This window comes from Oncorhynchus kisutch, linkage group LG29, assembly GCF_002021735.2.
Source record: "Oncorhynchus kisutch isolate 150728-3 linkage group LG29, Okis_V2, whole genome shotgun sequence".
Lineage (NCBI taxonomy): Eukaryota > Metazoa > Chordata > Actinopteri > Salmoniformes > Salmonidae > Oncorhynchus > Oncorhynchus kisutch.
Window position 1 is genome coordinate 29,912,156 of NC_034202.2, and position 21,903 is coordinate 29,934,058.

The 21,903-nt window shown below is 41.1% G+C and overlaps 2 protein-coding genes across 6 annotated transcripts; one reads left to right on the plus strand and one right to left on the minus strand.

Moving 5' to 3' along the window:
* Nucleotides 1–1,776: 1,776 nt before the first annotated feature.
* LOC116358283 (uncharacterized) lies at nucleotides 1,777–20,742 on the plus strand. 4 transcript variants are annotated; one of them, XM_031809337.1, is made up of 9 exons: nucleotides 1,777–1,959; nucleotides 2,485–2,555; nucleotides 2,644–2,817; nucleotides 2,910–2,977; nucleotides 3,067–3,126; nucleotides 3,305–3,370; nucleotides 3,513–3,650; nucleotides 4,934–5,059; nucleotides 19,878–20,742. In XM_031809337.1, the coding sequence occupies exons 1-8, from the start codon at nucleotides 1,796–1,798 to the stop codon at nucleotides 5,045–5,047; spliced, it is 855 nt and encodes a 284-aa protein (XP_031665197.1). In that variant the 5' UTR covers nucleotides 1,777–1,795; the 3' UTR covers nucleotides 5,048–5,059; nucleotides 19,878–20,742. The 4 variants fall into 4 exon arrangements, with proteins under 4 accessions (XP_031665197.1, XP_031665198.1, XP_031665199.1 ...); XM_031809338.1 differs by having other exon boundaries at nucleotides 3,579–3,650; XM_031809339.1 differs by lacking the exons at nucleotides 4,934–5,059; nucleotides 19,878–20,742 and adding an exon at nucleotides 3,960–4,224.
* On the minus strand, nucleotides 10,269–20,011 carry LOC109874257 (UDP-glucose 6-dehydrogenase). Of its 2 annotated transcripts, none has more exons than XM_020466097.2 (12): nucleotides 19,788–20,011; nucleotides 16,279–16,447; nucleotides 15,912–16,013; nucleotides 15,326–15,526; nucleotides 15,024–15,221; nucleotides 12,822–12,969; nucleotides 12,558–12,652; nucleotides 12,278–12,408; nucleotides 12,021–12,163; nucleotides 11,678–11,769; nucleotides 11,404–11,514; nucleotides 10,269–10,993 (listed from the first exon to the last, which is right to left on the minus strand). In XM_020466097.2, exons 2-12 carry the CDS (start codon nucleotides 16,438–16,440, stop codon nucleotides 10,889–10,891), a joined length of 1,488 nt encoding a protein of 495 aa, XP_020321686.1. In that variant the 5' UTR covers nucleotides 16,441–16,447; nucleotides 19,788–20,011; the 3' UTR covers nucleotides 10,269–10,888. The 2 variants fall into 2 exon arrangements, with proteins under 2 accessions (XP_020321686.1, XP_020321687.1); XM_020466098.2 differs by lacking the exon at nucleotides 19,788–20,011 and adding an exon at nucleotides 19,656–19,785.
* Nucleotides 20,743–21,903: the final 1,161 nt, after the last annotated feature.

Here is a 21,903-nt window from a genome sequence, read left to right on the forward strand (position 1 = left end):
TTGTCTCTGATTGAGAATCATACTTAGGTAGCCTGGGTTTCATTGTTTGTTTGTGGGTGATTGTCTATGTTAGTTGCTTGTGTCAGCACAGTTCTTATGATAGCTTCACGGTCGTTTATTGTTTTTGTACAGTTTACTTTGTGTTTTTCATCATCTATTAAATGATGCATTCACACCACGCTGCGCTTTGGTCCGCTTCTTACGACGATCGTGACAAACTGCCTATGGTCTTTACTATTACATCCATTTAAAAAATGGTGAACCCGCAAGCAAGCCTGTGCACACATAGGAGGTCCTGTGAAAAAAATGTGCCACCTATGGAAGTCAAAGGCCATTCCAACTGATTCATTCTGGCGCATGCCCTGTGTTTGATTTATGTGGCCTTGCAGTCGTGGGTGAACAGAGAGTGCAGTAGGGGACTAAGCACACACCCCTGATGTGTTCTTGCCCACCCTAAGATAGGGTCTAGGATCTAGTTGCAGAAGGTGTTCAGTCCCAGGGTCCTGCGCTTGGGGGGGACTATGGCGTTGAATTCCTGAGCTGTATGTAGTCAATGAACAGCATTATTACATAGGTATTTTGTCCAGATGGGTGAGGGCAGTGTTGGTTGCAAATTGGAGTGAACGGGTCCAGGGTGAGGGTGTTGATGTGAGCCATGACCAGCCTGTCATGGCTACAGATGTGAGTGCGTTCTTAGGCACAGGACTATGGTGGTCTGCTTGAAACAAGTTGTGTACTAAATCTGTTAATTTATGTTTTCTTTTCATTGTCACATACACTGGATAGGTGTAGTGAAATGTGTTGTTTTACAGGGTCAGCCATAGTAGTACAGCGCCCCCGAGGCAAATTAGGGTTAAATGCATTGCTCAAAGGCACATCGACAGATTGTTCACCTTGTCAGCTCAGGTATTCGAACCAACAACCTTTGGTTACAGGCCCAACACTCTAACCTCTAGGCTAGTCTCCCTAGGCCTAGGCAGAAGGACTGGCTCCCACATTAACAACTTTACAGTTTGGGCCTCCCGAGTGGCGCAGTGGTCTAAGGCACTGCATCGCAGGTGCTAGCTGTTCCACTAGAGATCCTGGTTCGAGTCCACGCTCTTTTGTGACCGGGAGACCCATGGGGCGGCACACAATTGGCCCAGCGTTGTCCGGGTTAGGGGAGGGTTTGGCCGACAGGGATGTCCCTGTCCTATTTGCTCTAGCGACTCCTGTGGCGGGCCGGGCACATGCACGCTGACACGGTTGCCAGGTATACCAGGTGTTTCCTCCAACACATTGGCTGGCTACCGGTTTAAGCGGGCATTGCGTCAAGAATCAGTGGTTGGGTCGTGTTTCAGAGGACGCACGGCTCTTGACCTTCGCCTATCCCGAGTCTGTACAGGAATTGCAGCGATGAGACAAGACTGTCCAAGACTACCAATATACCACGAAATTGGGGAGAAAAAAGGGTTAAAAAAAATATAGAAAATGAATACATAATAAGACAAAAAAAATTATACAAAATTATCAAATAAAAATAACAAAATAATGTTACAGGTTTGAAATGTCTGAGACTAACCCTGTACAGGCCAGGGCTTGCACATGTGCCATAAAGGTCAAGACCTCTTAGAGGGCATAATGTTCTTATCTAATTTCTCAATATCATATGCATCTACTTTTCTCTCATTTTCAGAATCTGTTTAGGTAGGGCATCATATTCAAATAATATAAACCAATAAAGATAAATAAATAGCCTGAGCTAGGAGGATGTGTAAGTCTCCATGACAACGACCACACCACGTGATTTTAAAAAATGGAAAAGGGAGATAGGGCAGCCTTTTTCAGTGCTGCAGAGCAGCAAGTTATACTTCAGCGGTTTGAGGACCTAAAACATATTTTCAATCACAAAAATAATACAACTGCTGCTGGTAAAGCGAGACAGGCAGCATGGCAGAAAATAGCCGATTCAGTCAACGCGTAAGTAACGTGAGCTGCCATAGATTTTAAATACAGTACCCAGTGAGTGTAGCGTGATGAATTGGTTGATAGCTCTCTGGGTAAAGAAGTGGGCTGACTAACTAGCTTGTTACTCTAGCTACGTTCAGTAGTTCGCTAGCTACAGTACAGTCTGACAAGGAACCATGAATGGCTTTGTAATTCCTGTCTGATAGCAAATTTAGCTAACTAAGTTAGCTGTCTGACCAGCATCTTCGAACAGCTGGTATAGCTAGCTAGCTAACCTTATTCTAAAGATAACGGTTACTGTTACGGTTACATGCTTTCCCTCATCCATCTCATCTGTGGTTATCCATTGAAATTGCAAGATGTCAACCTATGGCTTGCGACAATATTGCAATTTCAAGTCAAACAGTCAGTGGAGATGAAAGTTACACATAAACACAAAGTAAACAATCCAGTTTTTGGATAGGCTATTTGTTGTGTGTAGAGAAGATGTTGTAACTACTCATTGATTCAGATTAAACTATTTCACCTACCTGACAGGGTTAATCCATCTGGAGTAAAACGAAGTTGGCTGCAGGTCAAGGTGAAATACAAGAACATGGTACAAACAGGTGAGCTGCACAGTCCGTGCACTGCCCCATAGACTCCACTGTGACGTTTTGTCAAGATACTAATTTACGATGTAATCTCTGATTCCAGCCAAAAAAGCAGATAGGCGGAAGACCAAGGAAGGCCCACTGCAACCTGTATTTTCTGCTGCAGAGGACCTGATGGCTGAAACCCATAAATTCTGTTCCACTATAGACACTATCACAAAGGAAACCTCTTCCACAGAACTCGAGTCAACACTCTCCTGCTCAAACTTTGTGAGAGGCAAGTCTAATCCATTGAGATCACCACTGCATCTTTTTAGATCTGGCATTGACCTCACCATTTTTTTTAACACAAGCATTATACATTTGCAGTGCTAGCAAACCACATGACATCAGAGGAGATCACAGCAGAATCTGGGTCCGAAGTGTCATTGAATAATGTGAGTTGTCGAAAGCTACAGATAACATTCAAGCAGTTGTTTCTCAGCCTACTGTACTTTTGTTAATTTGACTACTTTGTATGTTTCAGGTACCAGTCGTATACATTGACAATGCTGAAGATATCACGTCAGATTCGTCTATACATGAGGTAGGCCTAATATGGTTTATTCAGAAGAGATGTGTGTTTGGAAAATGTTCAAGTGGAATGTGATAAATTCATGTATTTGATGCGTATATAGTTATTATATAAAGTATTCTGGAAGTGGCCTAATCCGTTATCGGACCTCATAGATAAAGATAATGGCCTAAACATTACACCTCCATAGGGTCCAGGCATAAACGAGACCTCACCTGAGGCCACACCATCCACTTCCAAAACATGGGACAGAGAGGTAAGATTACGCCAAAAAAAAGTGTTTGCCATGTAAGGTCTAATATTTCTACATTATGAATACAATATACTGAGAAAATTATGGGTGTAATGGCAGCCATTAATACAAATTATGCATTTGATTAAATCTCAATGTTTTTAAGGGGGACAAAAAAAGAAAGCCCTCAAATGTCAAAGTGAAGGACTTGTATATGAAATACTTGCAACAGGAGATTGACTACAGGAGACTAAAGATGCAAAAGATGTCCTTGGAGATGAAATTACTTGAGAAACAATTAAATGTAAGTTCCACACCTTAATGTTTACAAGATGTCATGTCACACAAGCAGCATCATGTTAGTAGAATTGTAGAACATTTAAAGAAACAATCAACTTAGAACTTTTGCATAAACAAAGTCAAACTTGGTGGTAAAAGGCCCAGGATTGGGGAAAACTAACAGGAAGGCTGTTCAGAATGTAAATGAACCTAAAACCATCCACATCACTTCAACAACCAGTTGTCATATTTCTAATTTAACCAAATTTTGGATTTATTCATGAAATATCTATCAACCTTAGCTCATGTTTACATGTTTCTCTTTTCTTTGCAGTCATGAACGGAAATGAATCATGCTTATGTACAGTTATTGCAATCTTTCAGTTTTACTTATTGAATAAATGTCCCCCCCCCTCCCCCAAAAAAGGTGTGTCAGATTCCTTCTTCCATTTACTGATCTCTGGAGGGCATATCTCTGGAGTGGTGCAGTGTCTATATGTAGTCAGTGGCCTTTTCTCATTTGGGCAGAAGTCTACCCTCCTCCCGTGACCCAGAAAGTGGTCGAGGAGCATGTTAATTTGTTAGTAGGCAAACGGAAGACTGTCCTCCCCTCCTCAATAGCCTCCTTTTGGCAAGGAAGCACAAGTGTAGCTTACCGGAGTCCTTTTCAGAAAAGTTTTGACATCTGCCACACCCCCTATGAATCACCAATTGTTTTCTAAAATCAGAAAAGCATGCAAACATTTAAAAACAATATGCTATCCTTTTATCTATAAAATAGCTTGTACAACTAGCTACATGTATTTTGGGATTCCACCCTGTAAATGTAATTTGCCTGATGATGCATGATTGGAGGAATCATTTCATATAAGCACATTTTCAAATCTCATTAGCTTTTAACTTTAAAAAAAAAATGGGGGCCAGAGAGAACAGAGGACATGGGATCCAGGAGTTGAGCAAATCCAATTGAGAAAAGGCCACTGTGGTTCAATCACTTAGGGGAGAAAATGTAATTGTGTGAAATTGTCATAACACTTGGCTGCATGACACAAAGAGCTGAGCAGCAATGCTATCCCTGATTGCTGTACCATCTTGGTAATCACAGTGAACAGGCTCTGGGTTTTTCCGGGGCATCCAACTGAAACAGGGTGGAGCCTCCTTACGAATGATTGCAACGTTATGAAGGACCATGCATGCCACTATTATGTCACAAGCTCTCTGTGGCGATACTCTGAGACCCTTCAAACAACCAAATCGGGACCGTAACGTGGTGAATGTTGTCTTAATGCATGCCCTTGTCTCGTACAGTGCCTCGTTGAAGCAGCTCTCTGCGCCTGGTTTAGGATTCAGGTATGGCGTCATCAAGAATGGAAGACAGGGATACTCATTGTCAGCCACAAGCTGCCCATCAAAACAACCTGAGAAGTAAGGGAGGTAAGAGAGACATGGTGAAATCATAGAACTTGGAAGTTGTAACATTTGTCATTGTGTAATGTCACCTTGCTGAAACTGATGGTACAGCACACTCTTTTGGAGTATGTGGAAGTCATTCACAGATCCAGGCCACTTTGCCTCAATGTTTGTGATGAGACATTGCGAATCACAAACCATCTGGAAAAGATTTACAATGCAGTGAGTTTTCAAATTACATTCTCTAGGAATATATTTTTTAAATATTATTTCTTTATCACAGTTAAGCATTTACACCTTCCACAGTATTACCTGCACATTTATGCTGTGAAATGATCTCTGATTAGTATAATCAGATACCTCTGGTCCTGAAGGCGCTTTGATGGATATGTGAGTGGAGTCCACCACACCAATTACATTAGGTAGTCCTGCAACGATCACAGGCGTTAAATGATTTAGATAGCTTACAGTTTAACTTACTAGTACTAACAAAAGCATTGGCCTACTATGAAATACATAACCTGCTATTCTATAAAAGCCGTCTTTAACTTCTTGTTGAGAACAATGACCAGGGAACTTCACGAAATCAGGGAGAATTCTCGTCAGTGCGATGCATACTCTCCGTATGGCTCGACAAACTGTGGATACGCTCAAATTTTCAGCGTCACCGACTGCATGCATATATTCTCCACATGCGAAAAAATGTAAACCGATGCAGAGTGTTTGCATTACTGTAAGCGCACAGCTGCGGAGTGTATCGTTGCTCAATGAAGGTGTCAACAGATCCGCCAGGTATACAATACAATGAGACGAGAAGTGATACCTCTCGTTAATGTATTCTTCGGAAAAACTTAGAGGATTTTGTCTGTCTTTGAACAAACGCTTAGTTCGTATTGTTTTTCTCACAACTTGTGCCCCGATGTCAATTGGATCTCGTAAAAAAGGGCACGCCATCGTTCAAAGCAAAATTCGTGGATGGACAAAACGTTCATTTGTTTTCTCTGCTGACGGAATATCCGGAATAACATCTTCAAAATAAAAGCCCCCAAATTAATTCATTGTGAATTCAACAAAAACAATATATTAACTGTACTAATTGTGTCAACTATTAAAACAATCACAAATTTAATAATGGCAATAAATATATATATATATATATTTTCCCCAGTTTGTTTTACCCATTCACTTCAGTGCAAATACTCTCACCTGAGTCCAGAAATAGAGGAAGATTAGCTAGCTAATGTTATTTCACCCCCCCCAGTCCCTATGAGGGATGTATTTTGAGTATTTGTAAATACCAATGGCATGAATAGCTTACATGAAATTGAAATAATGTTTGTCTCTGAATATTTAGTGGTAGTGATTGCATAAAAGTTTAAATCCTCCCCTCTTTGCATGAGCAATATAAACTGTGGTGACTGAATGCAATCAATCTGCTTTGGCATGATCATCAATGGTTTTTGCTCAGCTGTTATTGAAAGGAAATTGCATACTTACGGTTATGATTTAGTGGACAACACATACAGTGCCTTCAGAACATATTCATACCCCTTGACTTATTCCACATTTAGTTGTGTTACGGCCTGAATTAAACATGTATTAAATATTCTTCCCCACCCATCCATACACAATATCCCATTATGACAAAGTGCAAACATGTTTTTTGAAATGGTTGCAAATTTATTGAAAATTAAATACAGAAATATCTAATTTACATAAGTATTCACATCCCTAAATCAACACTTTGTAGAAGCACCTTTGGCTGAGATTACAGCTTTGAGTCATCTTGGGTATGTCTGTATCAGCTTTGCACATCTGGATTTGGGGATTTTCTCCCATTCTTCCTTGCAGATTTTCTCAAGTTCTGCTAAATTAGATGGGGAGTGGCAGTGAACAGCAATCTTCAAGTCTTTACACATATTTTTTAAATAGGATTCAAGTCTGGGCTTTGGCTGGGCCACTCAAGGACTTTCTCATTCTTGTTCTGAAGCCATTCCAGCATTTCTTTGGCTGTATGCTTGGGGTCATTGTCCTGTTGGAACGTAAATCTTTGCCCTCAGTCTGTCGTTTGCACTCTGAAGCAGGTTCACATCAAGGATTTGCCTGTATTTGTCTCCATTCATTGTTTTCTCTATCCTTACCAGTCTCCCAGTCCCTACCGCTGAAAAGCATCCCCATAGCATGATGCTGCCACCACCATGCTTCACAGTAGGGATGGTGTTAGACGGGTGATGTTGTGCCTGGTTTTCTCCAGACAGCGCTTTGCATTCAGGCCAAATATTTAAATGTTTGTCTCTTCAGACCACAGAATATCTTGCCTTATGCTCTTGAGTCTTTCACATCCTTTTTGCAAACTCCAGGTTTGTTGTCATGTGGCTTTTTCTCAAGAGTGGCTTCCGTCTGGCCACTCTCCCATAAAGCCCAGATTGGTGAAGTGCTGTAGAGACTTGTCTTTCTGGCAGGTTCTCCCATCTCAGCCAAGGAGCTCTGTAGTTCTGTCAGTGGTCATTGGGTTCTTGGTCACCTCCCTGACCAAGGTCGTTCTTGCCTGGTTGCTCAGTTTGGTCGGACAGCTAGCACTAGGCAGAGTCTGGGTAGTTCCATATTTTTTTCAACTTCCCAATGATGGAGACCACTGTGCTCTTGGAACTTTCAACACTAGAAATATTTTTAAACACTTCCACAAATATATGCCTCATCACAATCTCGGAGATGTACAGTGCCAGTCAACTTTGGACACACCTACTCATTCAAGGGTTTTTATTTATTTTTTACTATGTTCTACATTGTAGAATAATAGTGAAGACATCAAAACAAGGAAATAACACATCATGTAGTAACCTAAAAAGTGTTAAACAAATCAAAATATATTTAGTTTTTGAAATTCTTCAAAGTAGTCACCCTTTTTATTGATGACAGCTTTTCACACTATTGGCATTCTCTCAACCAGCTTCATGGGGTAGTCACCTGGAATGCATTTCAATTAACAGATGTGCCTTGTTGAAAGTTAATTTGTGGAATTTCTTTCCTTAATGCATTTGAGCCAATCAGTTGTGTTGTGACAAGGTAGGGGTGGTATACAGAAGATAGCCCTATTTGGCAAAAGACCAAGTCCATATTATGGCAAGAACAGCTCAAATAAGCAAAGAGAAACTACAGTCCATCATTACTTTAAGACATGAGGATCAGTCAATCTGGAACATTTCAAGAACTTTGAAAGTTCTTCCAAGTGCAGTTTCAAAAACCATCAAGCGCTATGATGAAACTGCCTCTTATGAGGACCACCACAGGAAAGGAAGACCCAGAGTTACCTCTGCTGCAGAGGATAAGTTCATTAGAGTTACTAGGCTCAGAAATTGCAGCCCAAATAAATGCTTCACAGAGTTCAAGTAACAGACACATCTCAACATCAACTGTTCAGAGGAGACTGCATGAATCAGGCCTTCATGGTTGAATTTCTGCAAAGAAACCACTACTAAAGGACACAAATAAGAAGAAGAGAATTGCTTGGCCAAGAAACACGAGCAATGGACATTAGACTGGTGGAATTCTGTCCTTTGGTCTGATGATTCCAAATTTGCGATTTTTCGTTCCAACTGCCGTGTCTTTGTAAAACGCAGAGTATGTGAACGGATTATCTCCGCATGTGTGGTTACCACCATGAAGCATGGAGGAGGAGGTGTGATGGTGCTTTGCTGGTGACACTGTCTGTGATTCATTCAGAATTCAAGGCACACTTAACCAGCATGGCTACCACAGCAGTCTGCAGCGATACGCCATCCCATCTGGTTTGAGCTTAGTGGGACTATCATTTGTTTTTCAACAGGACAATGACCCAACACACCTCCAGGCTGTGTAAGGGCTATTTGACCAAGAAGGAGAGTGATGGAGTGCTGCATCAGATGACCTGGTCTCCACAATCACCTGACCTCAACCCAATTGAGATGATTTGGGATTATTTGGGGCGCAAAGTGAAGGAAAAGCAGCCAACAGTGCTCAGCATATGTGGGAACTCCTTCAAGACTGTTGGAAAAGCTTTCCAGGTGAAGCTGGTTGAGAGAATGACAAGCGGTGTGCAAAGCTGTCATCAAGGCAACGGGTGGCTATATTGAAGAATCTCAAATATAAATGATTTATTTAACACTTTTTTTGGGTTACTACATGATTCCATATGTGTTATGTCATAGTTTTAATGTCTTCACTATTATTCTACAAATGTAAAAAATAGTCAAAATAAAGAAACTCTTGAATGAGGTGTGTCAACTTTTGACTGGTACTGTGCGTACAGTTCCTTGGACTTCAAGGTATAGATTCTACTCTGACAACTATGGGACCTTCTATATAATAACAATTTGGGGGGTGCTTACATCTGTCCTGTTGCAGGCAAGTGTGTAATCTAAATGTTGTTTTTTGGGGTCACAGTATGGGTAGCCATTGTACAGTACCCCTGGAGCAATTAGGGTTAAGTGCCTTGCTCAAGGGCACAGTGACAGATTATATATTTTTGACCTCGTCAGCTCCAGTATTTGAACCAACAACCTTTGGTTACCGGCCCACGTTCTAACCTTGCCTAACCGCACGACAGGTGTGTTTCTTTCTAAAAATCATGTCCAAACAATTTAATTGGACTCCAATCAAGTTGTAGCGACATCCCAAGGATGATCAAAGGAAATTGGAAGCACCTAAGCTCAATTTGGAGTGCCATAGCAAAGGGGTGTGAATACTTACATATTTCTGTATTTCATTTTTTAAATCTAAAAACATGTTTTCACTTTGTCATAACGGGGTATTGTGTGTAGATGGGTGAGGGAAAAAATATTGAATCCATTTTGAATTCAGGCTGTAACAACAACTAAATGTGGTATAAGTCAAGGGGTATGAATATTTTCTGAAGGCACTACATGTGCGTCATAATTTGGGCCTTGTTGCTAAAGTGCATTTGTCAGAGCAGAACAGATGTTGAGGATTAGGTTCATGTGTCAAATAAAGCCGCTGCTCCATGGAGAACCCAGCAGTGCATCAAGACTGTCGACCGAGGTATGCAGTTCCATATGCAGTGTCCTAGAATTAGCTGACAGAATGACGGTGCGAATGCCTGACCATCCATGAGACCTCTAACTAATAAAGAGGGGGACACCACTACATAGTACACAACACTTGAGAGAAAGTAACATAATTGTCGTACAGTACTATTGATTCTGGGCCTGCAAATTATAATTTTTTAAATTCCAGATACTAAAAATGCTTTTTATTCTGCATGTAAAAACTATAGATAAATGTTTTACTTTACAGAGTTCATGCATAAAGATAATAGATATAATTAGAATATTGCATTTTCGGGTTCATGTTCACACTGCTTAAGTTCACATTCAACTAGCACCATCTTGTATAAAAATTGCTTTGAAATGAATAAAAACTAAATACATTATCTTCAGTAAGAAAAATGGAATTTGTCCTTTTAAAAATTGCTTTCATACAGGAATACTTTTAGGCAGAAAACTTGAAAAAAGGGCAAATACAGAAAGTTATGAAATCAGTTTAAGTTGTTTTACCCCTTGTGTAAGTAAAACATCCAAACCCTGGTAGTTGTCCAACATACACAAAACAAAGAAATTAAGCATAAGTTTGGAGGGATATTGTTGCCGCATGTAGCCGACAAACCAGATCTTGAACCCTAACCAAAACATTATCCAAGCCTCTTTCATTGTAGCTAACATAATTGTTTGAAGTCATCCCATCTAGTTGATGCAGGTGCTGAAATGACTGATTTTAATATTACAGCAAAATTATAAATTGGTTTAATTTACTACTGCATTGAGCCTGCTCTGACGCTGCTGTCCTGTAAAGAACACTTCACAGTTTGTTCTTCTTCAATGGTTGCGGTTGGTCCATTTCTGACCTGTCGCCACTGGTAGTGAAAGGGGTTCTTTGGTTAACTCTTTTCCCAATAGTCTCCACCTGGAAAGGACAAAACAGTTACTTTGGAAACTGCTGGACTGTCTATTACTCAACTTTTTTCAAATACTAATGGGACTCACTAAGCATGCTGCTGTGAATGGATCTTTGGCTTTTTGTCAGCACAGCCTTCCAAAAGAAAAGACAACCTTTTTTTGGTCTTGGTGTTTTCATAATCTCATCAGAGTCCTAGACATTGTTCACGTCTTACTGTAGGATGACTATTAGCCTCGCGCTTAGAGTGTTGGACCAGTTCGAAAAGGTGAAAAATCTGCCGATGTGCCCTTGACTAAGGCACTTATCCCTAATTTACCATACTACTATGGCTGACCCTGTAAAACAACACATTTCACTGCACCTATCCGGTGTATGTTACAAAACATATACTTTTTACTGTGGCCGTGGTTACTCGCCTGGAAGCCAATATGCTGGAGTTGGTCGTGCAAGCTGTCCAAGATCCTTCTGCCGTCAAAGATGAAGGCAGGTTTCAGCATGGCTTTATGGATCCTCTCATAGTCCAGTTCCTGCAATACAAATATAGACTTCATGGTTTACATTGAGAGCTCCCTTTCATCAATGAACAGTGCAACGGCATGTTATTATATAAGTGGCACCAAAATATCTGTGTGGCCAGAGTCATCTCCTTGCCATTTGATGAGTGAGTAGCTTAAAAATTTAAATACACACCGTGAACATATCCCACTCTGTGCAGATCACAATTGCATGGGCATTCTCACAAGCCTTGTATGGGTCTGTGACGATGGTGACTAGACGAGAAACTAGGATGAGCGAGAATAAACAAGGATTACTTCATGCACATAAATACAACTTTTTCACACAATTGTACAACAAACATGAATCCCATCTCATTAGAATGAGCGAAAAAAGTCTCCCACGTTATGGCAACTAACACCTAACACAGAGAGAACAGAACACCCCTTGAAATATCATGTATTCAATAAAGGTATTCTTGTTAATCTTCTTTAGGATTTACTGTTATATTAATTTACAGATAGAACAATGTGGCTACCTGTGGCAGTGTCATGTCTTTCTGAGGGTGTGGGCTTAGTCAGGTCCTGCATGATCTGCTCAGCTTTAACCTTTGGGTCATAGATGTGTAGACAGGCTCCCTCCTCCAGCAGGTAGCGACTGATGTAGATACTAGAGGATTCCCTAAAAACAAAATGCACACAAGGATATGAGTATATGAGCTTGGAGGGGGCAACAGGACAATACGCTCAGAGCTTTGGATGTAAGCAGATAAATATTTTAAATGCCCCTCCATACCTTGTATCGCCAGTGTTTTTCTTGAAAGCGAATCCGAGCAAGGCTATCTTCTTGTCTGTCACTGTGTTGAAGAGGCAGTTGATTATCCGTGAGGAGAATCGTTTTCGCTGGTAGTCGTTTATCTCTATAACCTGGGTGACACAACAATGAGATGTTCAACATTTGTCATTGTGATACTGTATTTTACTGACCGTAAAACAAAAAAGTGTTACAGGAATGTCTTATCAAATGAGAAGCGAGTTCTGTATTGCACTACTTTGAGTTGATGATAAAAGCACACCTGTTGCCAGTATCGTGCAACCTCAGGTAAGTTCAGTGCCTCGCATAGGTACACAAGATTGAGAACGTCTTTCTGGAAACAGCTGCCACCAAATCCTGTGAAACAAAAACACAGAATGTATCATGACTGAACTCATCCACTCACATCACACTTTTCCATAACTGAAACCCAATCACTCAGTCATCCAATGATCTCATCCAACCACAACTTAACTGTTACTACCCCACAACTCAACCACTCCCGCCTTGCTTCTCTCCCACTCACCTACGCTGGCCTTCAGGAAGCGGCTGCCTATTCTCTGGTCTGTCCCAATGGCATGTGCCACCTCCTCCACATCAGCACCGGTTACCTCACAGAGGGCACTTATAGAGTTGATGCTACTGATGCGTTGGGCAAGAAAGGCATTGGCTGCCTATAATTTTTTGGGGGGGAAAACCATGGATAGAGAAGTGAGCCAATGAATAAAGGCAGGAAACATTGCAGAAGGTGTCTCAGATAGAGGTCGACCGATTAATCGGAATGGCCGATTTCAAGTTTTCATAATCGGAAATCGGTATTTTTGGACACCGATTTGGCAGATTTTTAGTTTTTTACCCTGTTAGCTCCGGGATTCAATCTTGCAACCTAACAGTTAACTAGTCCAACGCTCTAACCACCTGCCTCATCCATGAGGAGCCTGCCTGTTACGCGAATGCAGTAAGAAGCCAAGGTAGGTTGCTAGCTAGCATTAAACTTATCATATAAAAAAACAATCATTCAATCATAATCACTAGTTAACTACACATGGTTGATGATATTACTAGTTTATCTAGCGTGTCCTGCGTCGCATATTTATTTATTTTTATTTTTTTTACCTTTATTTAACCAGGCAAGTCAGTTAAGAACACATTCTTATTTTCAATGACGGCCTGGGAACAGTGGGTTAACTGCCTGTTCAGGGGCAGAACGACAGATTTGTACCTTGTCAGCTCGGGGGTTTGAACTCGCAACCTTCCGGTTACTAGTCCAATGCTCTAACCACTAGGCTACGCTGCCGCCCCTATAATTGATGCAACGCAGGGGGATGATTTAACAAAAGCGCATTTGCGAAAAACGCACAGTCGTTACACGACTGTACCTAACCATAAACACCAATGCCGTTCTTAAAATCAATACACAGAAGTATATATTTTAAACCTGCATATTTAGCTAAAAGAAATCCAGGTTAGCAGGCAATATTAACCAGTAGAAATTGTGTCACTTCTCTTGCGTTCATTGCACGCAGAGTCAGGGTATATGCAACAGTTTGAGTAGCCCGGCTCGTTGCGAACTAATTTGCCAGAAGTTTACGTAATTATGACATAACATTGAAGGTTGTACAATGTAACAGGAATATTTAGGCTTAGGGATGCCACCCGTTTAGATAAAATACAGAACGGTTCCGTATTTCACTGAAATAATAAACTTTTTGTTTTCTAAATTAGTTTCCGGATTCAACCATATTAATGACCAAAAGCTCGTATTTCTGTGTGTTATAATTAAGTCTATGATTTGATATTTGGTAGAGCAGTCTGACTGAGCGGTGGTAGGCAGCAGCAGGCTGGTAAGCATTCATTCAAACAGCACTTTCGTGCGTTTGCCAGCAGCTCTTCGCTGTGCTTCAAGCTTTGAGCTGTTTATGACTTCAAGCCTATCAACTCCCGAGATTAGGCTGGTGTAACCGATGTGAAATGGCTAGCTAGTTAGCGGGGTGCGCGCTAATAGCGTTTCAAACGTCACTCGCTCTGAAACTTGGAGTGGTTGTTCCCCTTGCCCTGCAAGGGCCGTGGCTTTTGTGGAGAGATGGGTAACGCTGCTTCGAGGGTGGCTGTTGTCGATGTGTTCCTGGTTCGAGCCCAGGTAGGGGCGAGGAGAGTGACGGAAGCTATACTGTTACACTGGCAATACTAAAGTGCCTATAAGAACATCCAATAGTCAAAGCTATATGAAATACAAATTGTATAGAGAAATAGTCCTTTAAATACTATATTAACTACAACCTAAAACCTCTTATCTTGGAATATTGAAGTCTCATGTTTAAAAGGAACAACCAGCTTTCATAAGTTCTCATGTTCTGAGCAAGGAACTTAATCGTTAACTTTTTTACATGGCACATATTGCACTTTTACTTTCTTCTCCAACACGTTTTTGCATTATTTAAACCAAAATTGAACATATTTCATTATTTATTTGAGGCTAAATGGATTTTTATTGATGTATTATATTAAGTTAAAATAAGTGTTCATTCAGTATTGTTGTAATTGTCATTATTACAAACAAAAAATAATTTGGTCGATTAATCGGTATCGGCTTTTTTTGGGTCATCCAATAATCGGTATCGGTATTGAAAAATCATAATCGGTCGACCTCTAGTCTCAGATCGTAACGCTGCTGAACTGAGATTTGTTATACAGTAATGTACAGAAGGACATAGAAGGACATAAATACCAGCTTGGAAAGCTCAGAGGACCAGGTATTGGTGGTGATGATCTTGTTCTTGGGGACCCAGTGTTCATAGATGCTCCGCAAGGCCTGAATAGCATGTTGGCCCTCAGGGGTCTCATCCCCCCCAATCAATACCCTGTCTGGATTCTTCAGATCAGTGATGGCTGTTCCCTCAGCAAGAAACTCTGGGTTTGAGAGAACCTGCAGGAGAACAAGATCATACTTTTAAAGACATGGCAGGTAGATGACAGTAGACGTTTGATGTGCAGTCCATCCACCCATGCAAGCCTGTCCCCTGAAATTACCTGGAAGCTGAGGCTACTCTTGGTGTTGGCATTGAAGATGCGGCGGATGCTCTCAGCAGCACGTACAGGAACTGTGCTTTTCTCCACAACAATCTTACAGCCACTGGAGACATCGGCAATGCGCCGGGCACATGCTTCTATGTACTTCAGGTCTGCTGCTCGACCCTTACCAATCCCAAATGTCTTGGTAGGCGTATTAACCTGGCAAAGGAAAGGGGAAATGTTTCAGGTGGATTCAATCATGGATCTTTCACCATCACTGCATTTTGGGGCGGCAGGTAGCCTAGTGGTTTGAGCATTTGGCAGTTAACTAAAGGTCACTAGGTCGAATATCTGTCTGTGTCCTTGAGCAAGGCACTTAACCCTAATTGCTGACCCTGGTCGTGACCCCCAGAGGTTGTCTTAGGGGGAGATATGCAAAAAAAAACATTTTTTTTATAAATACACACTTGTACATGTGTGAAGTAGGACAAATATAAACAACCACCAAATGATTACTATTACCTTAAAAAAAAGCAAAACTGAGACACATGTCTCAACAATACTTCCAATGAAAGCAATTGACATTAAGGAAAGGAGTATTTACAGATATGAAGACCAGGTCTGCATTTTTTATGGCCTCATCAATGTCTGTGGAGAAGAAAAGGTTGACCCCGCGGCATGAGTCCACCACTTCCTGGAGTCCAAGCTAGAAAGAGAGAGAGGTTGTTAGACCACAAGTGTCAAAAGTATCATGAGGGATCAAAAGTCAAGTGGCCAAAATGAATTACTTTACGTGGCAACACTAGAAGCTGGAAATATTGGAAAGACCAATACAAGTTAGGACAGATCTTTGAGAAACCTGGATATGAATGAGTAATATAGTTTTACTTAATTTCCTGCAGTTGAGACAAATTCTACTAAGTTGAGATCTGTTCTGATAGTTTCTTGTAATAATCTTGTCTCCCACTCACCTCAAAGATGGGAAGGCTATCAGAATTCCAGGCACGGATGCGGTCCTCGTTCACGTCAACCACGGTAACCGTCACTTCAGGGCACATCTGGGCGATGACGCTGCAGGTGGGACCACCCACGTAGCCAGCCCCAATACAACAGATCCTCCTCACCTCCATCATTCTCCCTCTCGAGGAAGAAAATACAATCATGTAAGACGGGGGTCTACATACACATTTTTTCATTGGATTGAGTGATAAAATAGCTATTTTTTCCCCAACATTTCCATTGAACAGAAACTAAGCAAATACAGATGGGCCTGTCATTTATTTTAACCCCTGGCACTACTGACATCCTTTACCAAGCAGGGTGTCAATTACATACAGTGCATTCGGACAGTATTCAGATCCATTGACTTTTTCCACATTTTGTTAAATTACAGCCTTACTCTAAAATGTATACAATAATTTCCCCTCCTCAATCTACACACAATTACCCCTTAATGACAAAGCAAAACCACTTAATAAAAAAAACCCGGAAATAACACATTTACATAAGTATTCAGACCCTTTACTCAGTACTTTGTTGAAATGCTTTTGGCAGTGATTACAGCCTTGAGTCTTCTTTGGTATGGTGCTACAAGCTTGTAACGTTCAAGTCTGGGCACTGGCTGGGCCACTCAAGGACATTCAGAGACTTGTCACAAAGCCACTCCTACGTTGTCTTGGATGTGTGCTTAGGGTCGTTGTCCTGTTGGAAGGTGATCCTTCGCCCCCAGTCTGAGGTCCTGAGCAGGTTGTCATCTGCCAAAGAGTTCAATCTTGGTTTCATCAGACCAGAGAATCTTGTTTCTCATGGTCTGAGAGTCCTTTAGGTGCCTTTTGGCAAACTCCAAATTGGCTGTCATGTGCCTTTTACTGAGGAGTGGCTTCCGTCTGGCCACTCTACCATAGAGGCCTGATTGGTGGAGTGCTGTAGAGATGGTTGTCCTTCTGGAAGGTTCTCCCATCTCCACAGAGGAACTCTGGAGCTCTGTCAGAGTGACCATCGGGTTCTTGGTCACCTACCTGACCAAGGCCCTTCTCCCCCGATTGCTCCGTTTGGCCAGGCGGCCAGCTCTAGGAAGAGTTTTGGTGGTTCCAAACTACTTCCATTTAAGAATGATGAGGCCATTTTTGGTGTACTCCATATCTGTGCCTCGACACAATCCTGTCTCTGAGCTCTACGGACAATTCCTTCGACCTCATGGCTTGGTTTTTGCTCTGACATGCACTGTCAACCTTTATATAGACAGGTGCTTGCCTTTCCAAATCATGTCCAATCAATTGAATTTACCACAGGTGGACTTCAATCAAGTTGTAGAAACATCTTAAGGATGACCAATGGAAACAGGATGTACCTGAGCTCAATTTCGAGTCTCATAGCAAAAGGTCTGAATATGTAAATGAGGTATTTCTGTTATATATTTAATATATTTGCAAAACTTCCTAAAAACTAATTTGCTTTTTCATTATGGGGTATTGTGTGTAGATTTATTAGGAAAAACATTTATTTACTACATTTTAGAAAAAGTCAAGGGGTCTGAAGACTTTCCGAATGCTCTGTATATGCATTTTCTAATAACTTGCCGTAATAGTAAAGTTTAGTTTGTCATAGTGTACAACATTGGAATATAAGAGCTGAATTGCAGTGTACAGTCCATGCCTTAATAATTATATAAACAAAGTAATAAACTAAAGCCTCGAAAATATATATTTTTTAGACCAGCACATCAACCCATGGTTTCAGTCAAGCCTTTGAGTTTGTCCTTTCCCAAGGATGTCTGGTATCCAGCACGTCATTGAGAAGGGCTCCAGCCTCGAGGTCAAAACGTTGGCAGGGTTCTCACCGGGATTTTTTAACAAGGTGGTGCTGCCGAATATGGCTGGGGTGGAGGCCCGAGAGATTTGTGTTTTTGAACACCTGCCATATAAATAGATGTTTTACTTAGTGGCACAGCCAGTCCAAAAGATGGCACAGTGCCTCTCATTCTTTGGTGAGAACCCTGGTTGGCTTTATGTGCTGTGCTATTTGAAAGTCAATACTGACTATCAAAACTAAAATGATTTTCAAAGCATAATCTGAATGTTTCATGGCAATAACTTCAAGATTGAGTTGAATTCCCCAATGGGTATCAATGGAATTTAAAGGAAAATTCTGTGTAGCAAATTAAGCCACCTCTATTTGACCAGTTTTCCCCTCACTCTACCTATGCTGCCACGCTGTCTCTAAATCACAGAGGGCTCTATGTGCAGTCAGATGGACCTTCCTGGGACTACTGTCAGTCAACACACGACCGTGCGCACACATAATTGGCCCCTAGCTCTCCACCGCACTAGATACAAATGATACATTATTCCCAACTTTTACCGTGTACAGGATCTCAAAACTTTTCAAAAAAGTCAGTTAAGAACAAATTCTTATTTACAATGTAGGTCTACCCCTAAAGACACTGGGCCAATTGTGCGCCGGCCTACGGGACTCCCAATCACAGACGGGTGTGATACAACCTGAAATTGAACCAGGGTCTGTAGTGACGCCTCCAGCACTGAGATGCAGTGCATTAGACTGCTGCACCACTCGGGAGACCAATCATCACAGTAACCAGACCAAAGTCAAGAATCTTTCGAGGGATGATTAGGAACAGATCTGGATATTGAACGACCAAAAGAAACCATGGAAAATGATTCATTGAACAAAACTGCATTTCACAATCAGAACCCCTTTTGTGGCCGGTGAGGAACCAAGCACACATCTAAATCTACAAAGAATGGTTAATTGGTCACAAAAACCTATATTTCGCTATGGTTATTTGTATCCGGACTTGAACCCCACTGAAAACCTGTAGTATGAATTGAAAAGGGCAGTCCATATGCGCAGGCGAAGGATATCAAGGATCTGGAAAGATTATGAATGGTCTAAGATTTCTCCCAATGTGTTCTCCAATCTCATAAAACCTTTCAGAAAAAAGCTCCGCGTGGTTGTCGTAAGTGGAGGGTGCTGAAGTATTGATTAAAGGAGAGACTCTTAACTTGTTATACAATTGCTCCGAGAAAGATTTTGTTTAAGTATAAAATAAAATTGAGCATACAATATAGCTACTGTAGCTCAGTATTTGTATTTATTTTATACAGTCTTATTTCAATATATTTATCAAGGGATCCAATTCCGGAACCAACTAGAGTCTGTAACGTATAAACGTGTGGGTTTAAAACTTCCCACACGGTAATTTAGAGTTTAAAACTTGGCCACACGTTTCAGGTGGGGGCCAACACTTCGATGTTATTTGCTAGCTAGCTACCTAACGGTATCTCGGTAATTTGCCCCTGTACACCAGCCACCTATAATTTATCCATACCTGTTATTTACATGAATGTATCCCCATCTAGTCGATCATCAATGTGTTTAGCTAGCTAACGTTACAAAGCCAATTTGGATAGCTTATTTTGGGGGGGCTAACTAGCTAGCCCACTAAACACAAAACACTTACCAGTGTTTAATGATGGGTGCGCTGTTCAACCGAATACAATTTCACAGACTATCAACCACATTAAAGTGATTCCGGTTTTTTTTCTTCCAGGGGTATTATTGCTGGTCTGTGGTGATGATGATCAGAAGTGGTGTGGACGCATGCTCCAGTGAAAAGAGTTTGGTATGCTGAGTGCCACCGTGAGACTTCTATCTAAATCTCAAACAGGGCGGCGGGGTTTCACATTCCTTTAGCATCACATCCCAACTGATGCTTACCAGAAATGTGTTAATTTAAGAAGACGCAACCATTCAGTCTATGGCACAAAGTTACAGAAGTTCATATTATACAATTTATTACCGGGTAATTACATTGTTATGCCAGTGTGTGGCTGAAAAATCGTGTTCGAAGAGGTTTAGGATTTAGTTATTTGAGATCCAATTCATGTAGGCTAAGTATTGATTGCCTATCACTAGTTAGTACATGGGTGTGACAGAAACATTTGCAAATGTATTGAAAACACATTTCACATAGAGTATTATTTATAAACCTTGGAGACGAAACATTAAGCTGAGCAAAAGACAACTATAGCAGAAGGAAATTGATGAGATTGATATGGGAGGTGGGAGTGTACTATATTATATTAGTCCAATGATAATACAATTCCATCACACTGACGGATGAATGGAGAGCAGCATAGAGAAACAGTGGAATTTGTAACAGTGTCACCAAAGCAATCCACTCATCGTAATGATTTAATCGTAAACCGCGAGGCACAACCCAGTTTAATTTGAGACCAGACATGCAGACCACAGCAGTGTCCTTTCCCGTTGTTATTATAGAGCGAGTAACTCAGCTGGGTGGAGAGAAAAACAGTACGTCTCATATCCTGTTATTCTATATTTTTCTTTCTGCATTGTTGGGAGGGGCTCGTAAGTACGCATTTGCAAATAAAAGCCATGGGAATTGTCTCACAGCCCAATCGTAGTCCCTCATTCCATACACATTACGGTAGTAGTATGCTAAGAAACCGTGGTGCTGTTCAATAAGGATATTCTAAAACACTCATTGCTGACGTGTTACGGTGCTGGGTAATTTCACTAGTCCGCCCCCCCTCAGCATCATGACTGCTGTCTTTGTGCTGTGTTCCTAAGGAAACACGGCCAGGGTCCACCCACTCGTCAGATTAAATCATACCCAGCTCCCCCAAATCGTTACTAACCCAGGAAAAGTTAGGAGTCATTACACACCAAAGCACTCTACTCATTCACTTCCCTCTCTCTATCCACCCTCAGGGCAAATGTAATTACCTTAGCCTACTTTTAGGTGCCCCCTTGTCCTAAGTAGAGAGCAATGCTGGAACTAGTAGCCAATTGTCATACTTGAGTAAAAGTAAAGATACCTTAATAGAAAATGACTCAAGTAAAAGTCACCCAGTAAAATACTACTGGTGTAAAAGTCAAAGTTTTTGGTTTTAAATATATTTAAGTATCAAAAGTATTTAGAACTGCTCAAATATACCGTACTTAAATGTATAAATCATTACAAATTCCTTATATTAAGCAAACCACATGGCATAATTTTCTTATTTTAATTTACATCTAGCCAGAGGCACACTCCAACAGACATAATTTACAAATGAAGCATGTGTGTTTAGTGAGTCCACCAGCTCAGAGGCTGTAGGAATGACCAGGGATGTTCTCTTGATAGGTGTGCGAATTGGACCAATTTCTGTCCTGCTAATCATTCAAAATGTAACGAGTACTTTTGGGTGTCAGGGAAAATATATGGAGTACATTATTTTCTTTAGGAATGTAGTGAAGTAAAAGTAACCAAAAATATCAAAGTACGGATACCCCCAAAAACAACTTAAGTACTCTGGCCATGTGATACAAACCAAGATGGTGAGACGCTCTATTGAGGGAGCCTTATGGGACCGTGAAAATGCTGTTGTCCTGTAGATCCGAGTTTGTGTCCTCTAAGGACTGGTTGTCAGTTTGTCTATTTGCACAAAGCTCTTGGAATGTGTCTTCTATTCTGGCACTGCTCTCTAGTACTATTGCGGTCTCCAACAGCCAACAGAACACCACACTTCTGCCATCACTTTACCTGGTCCCTAAATTGTAAATAATATTTT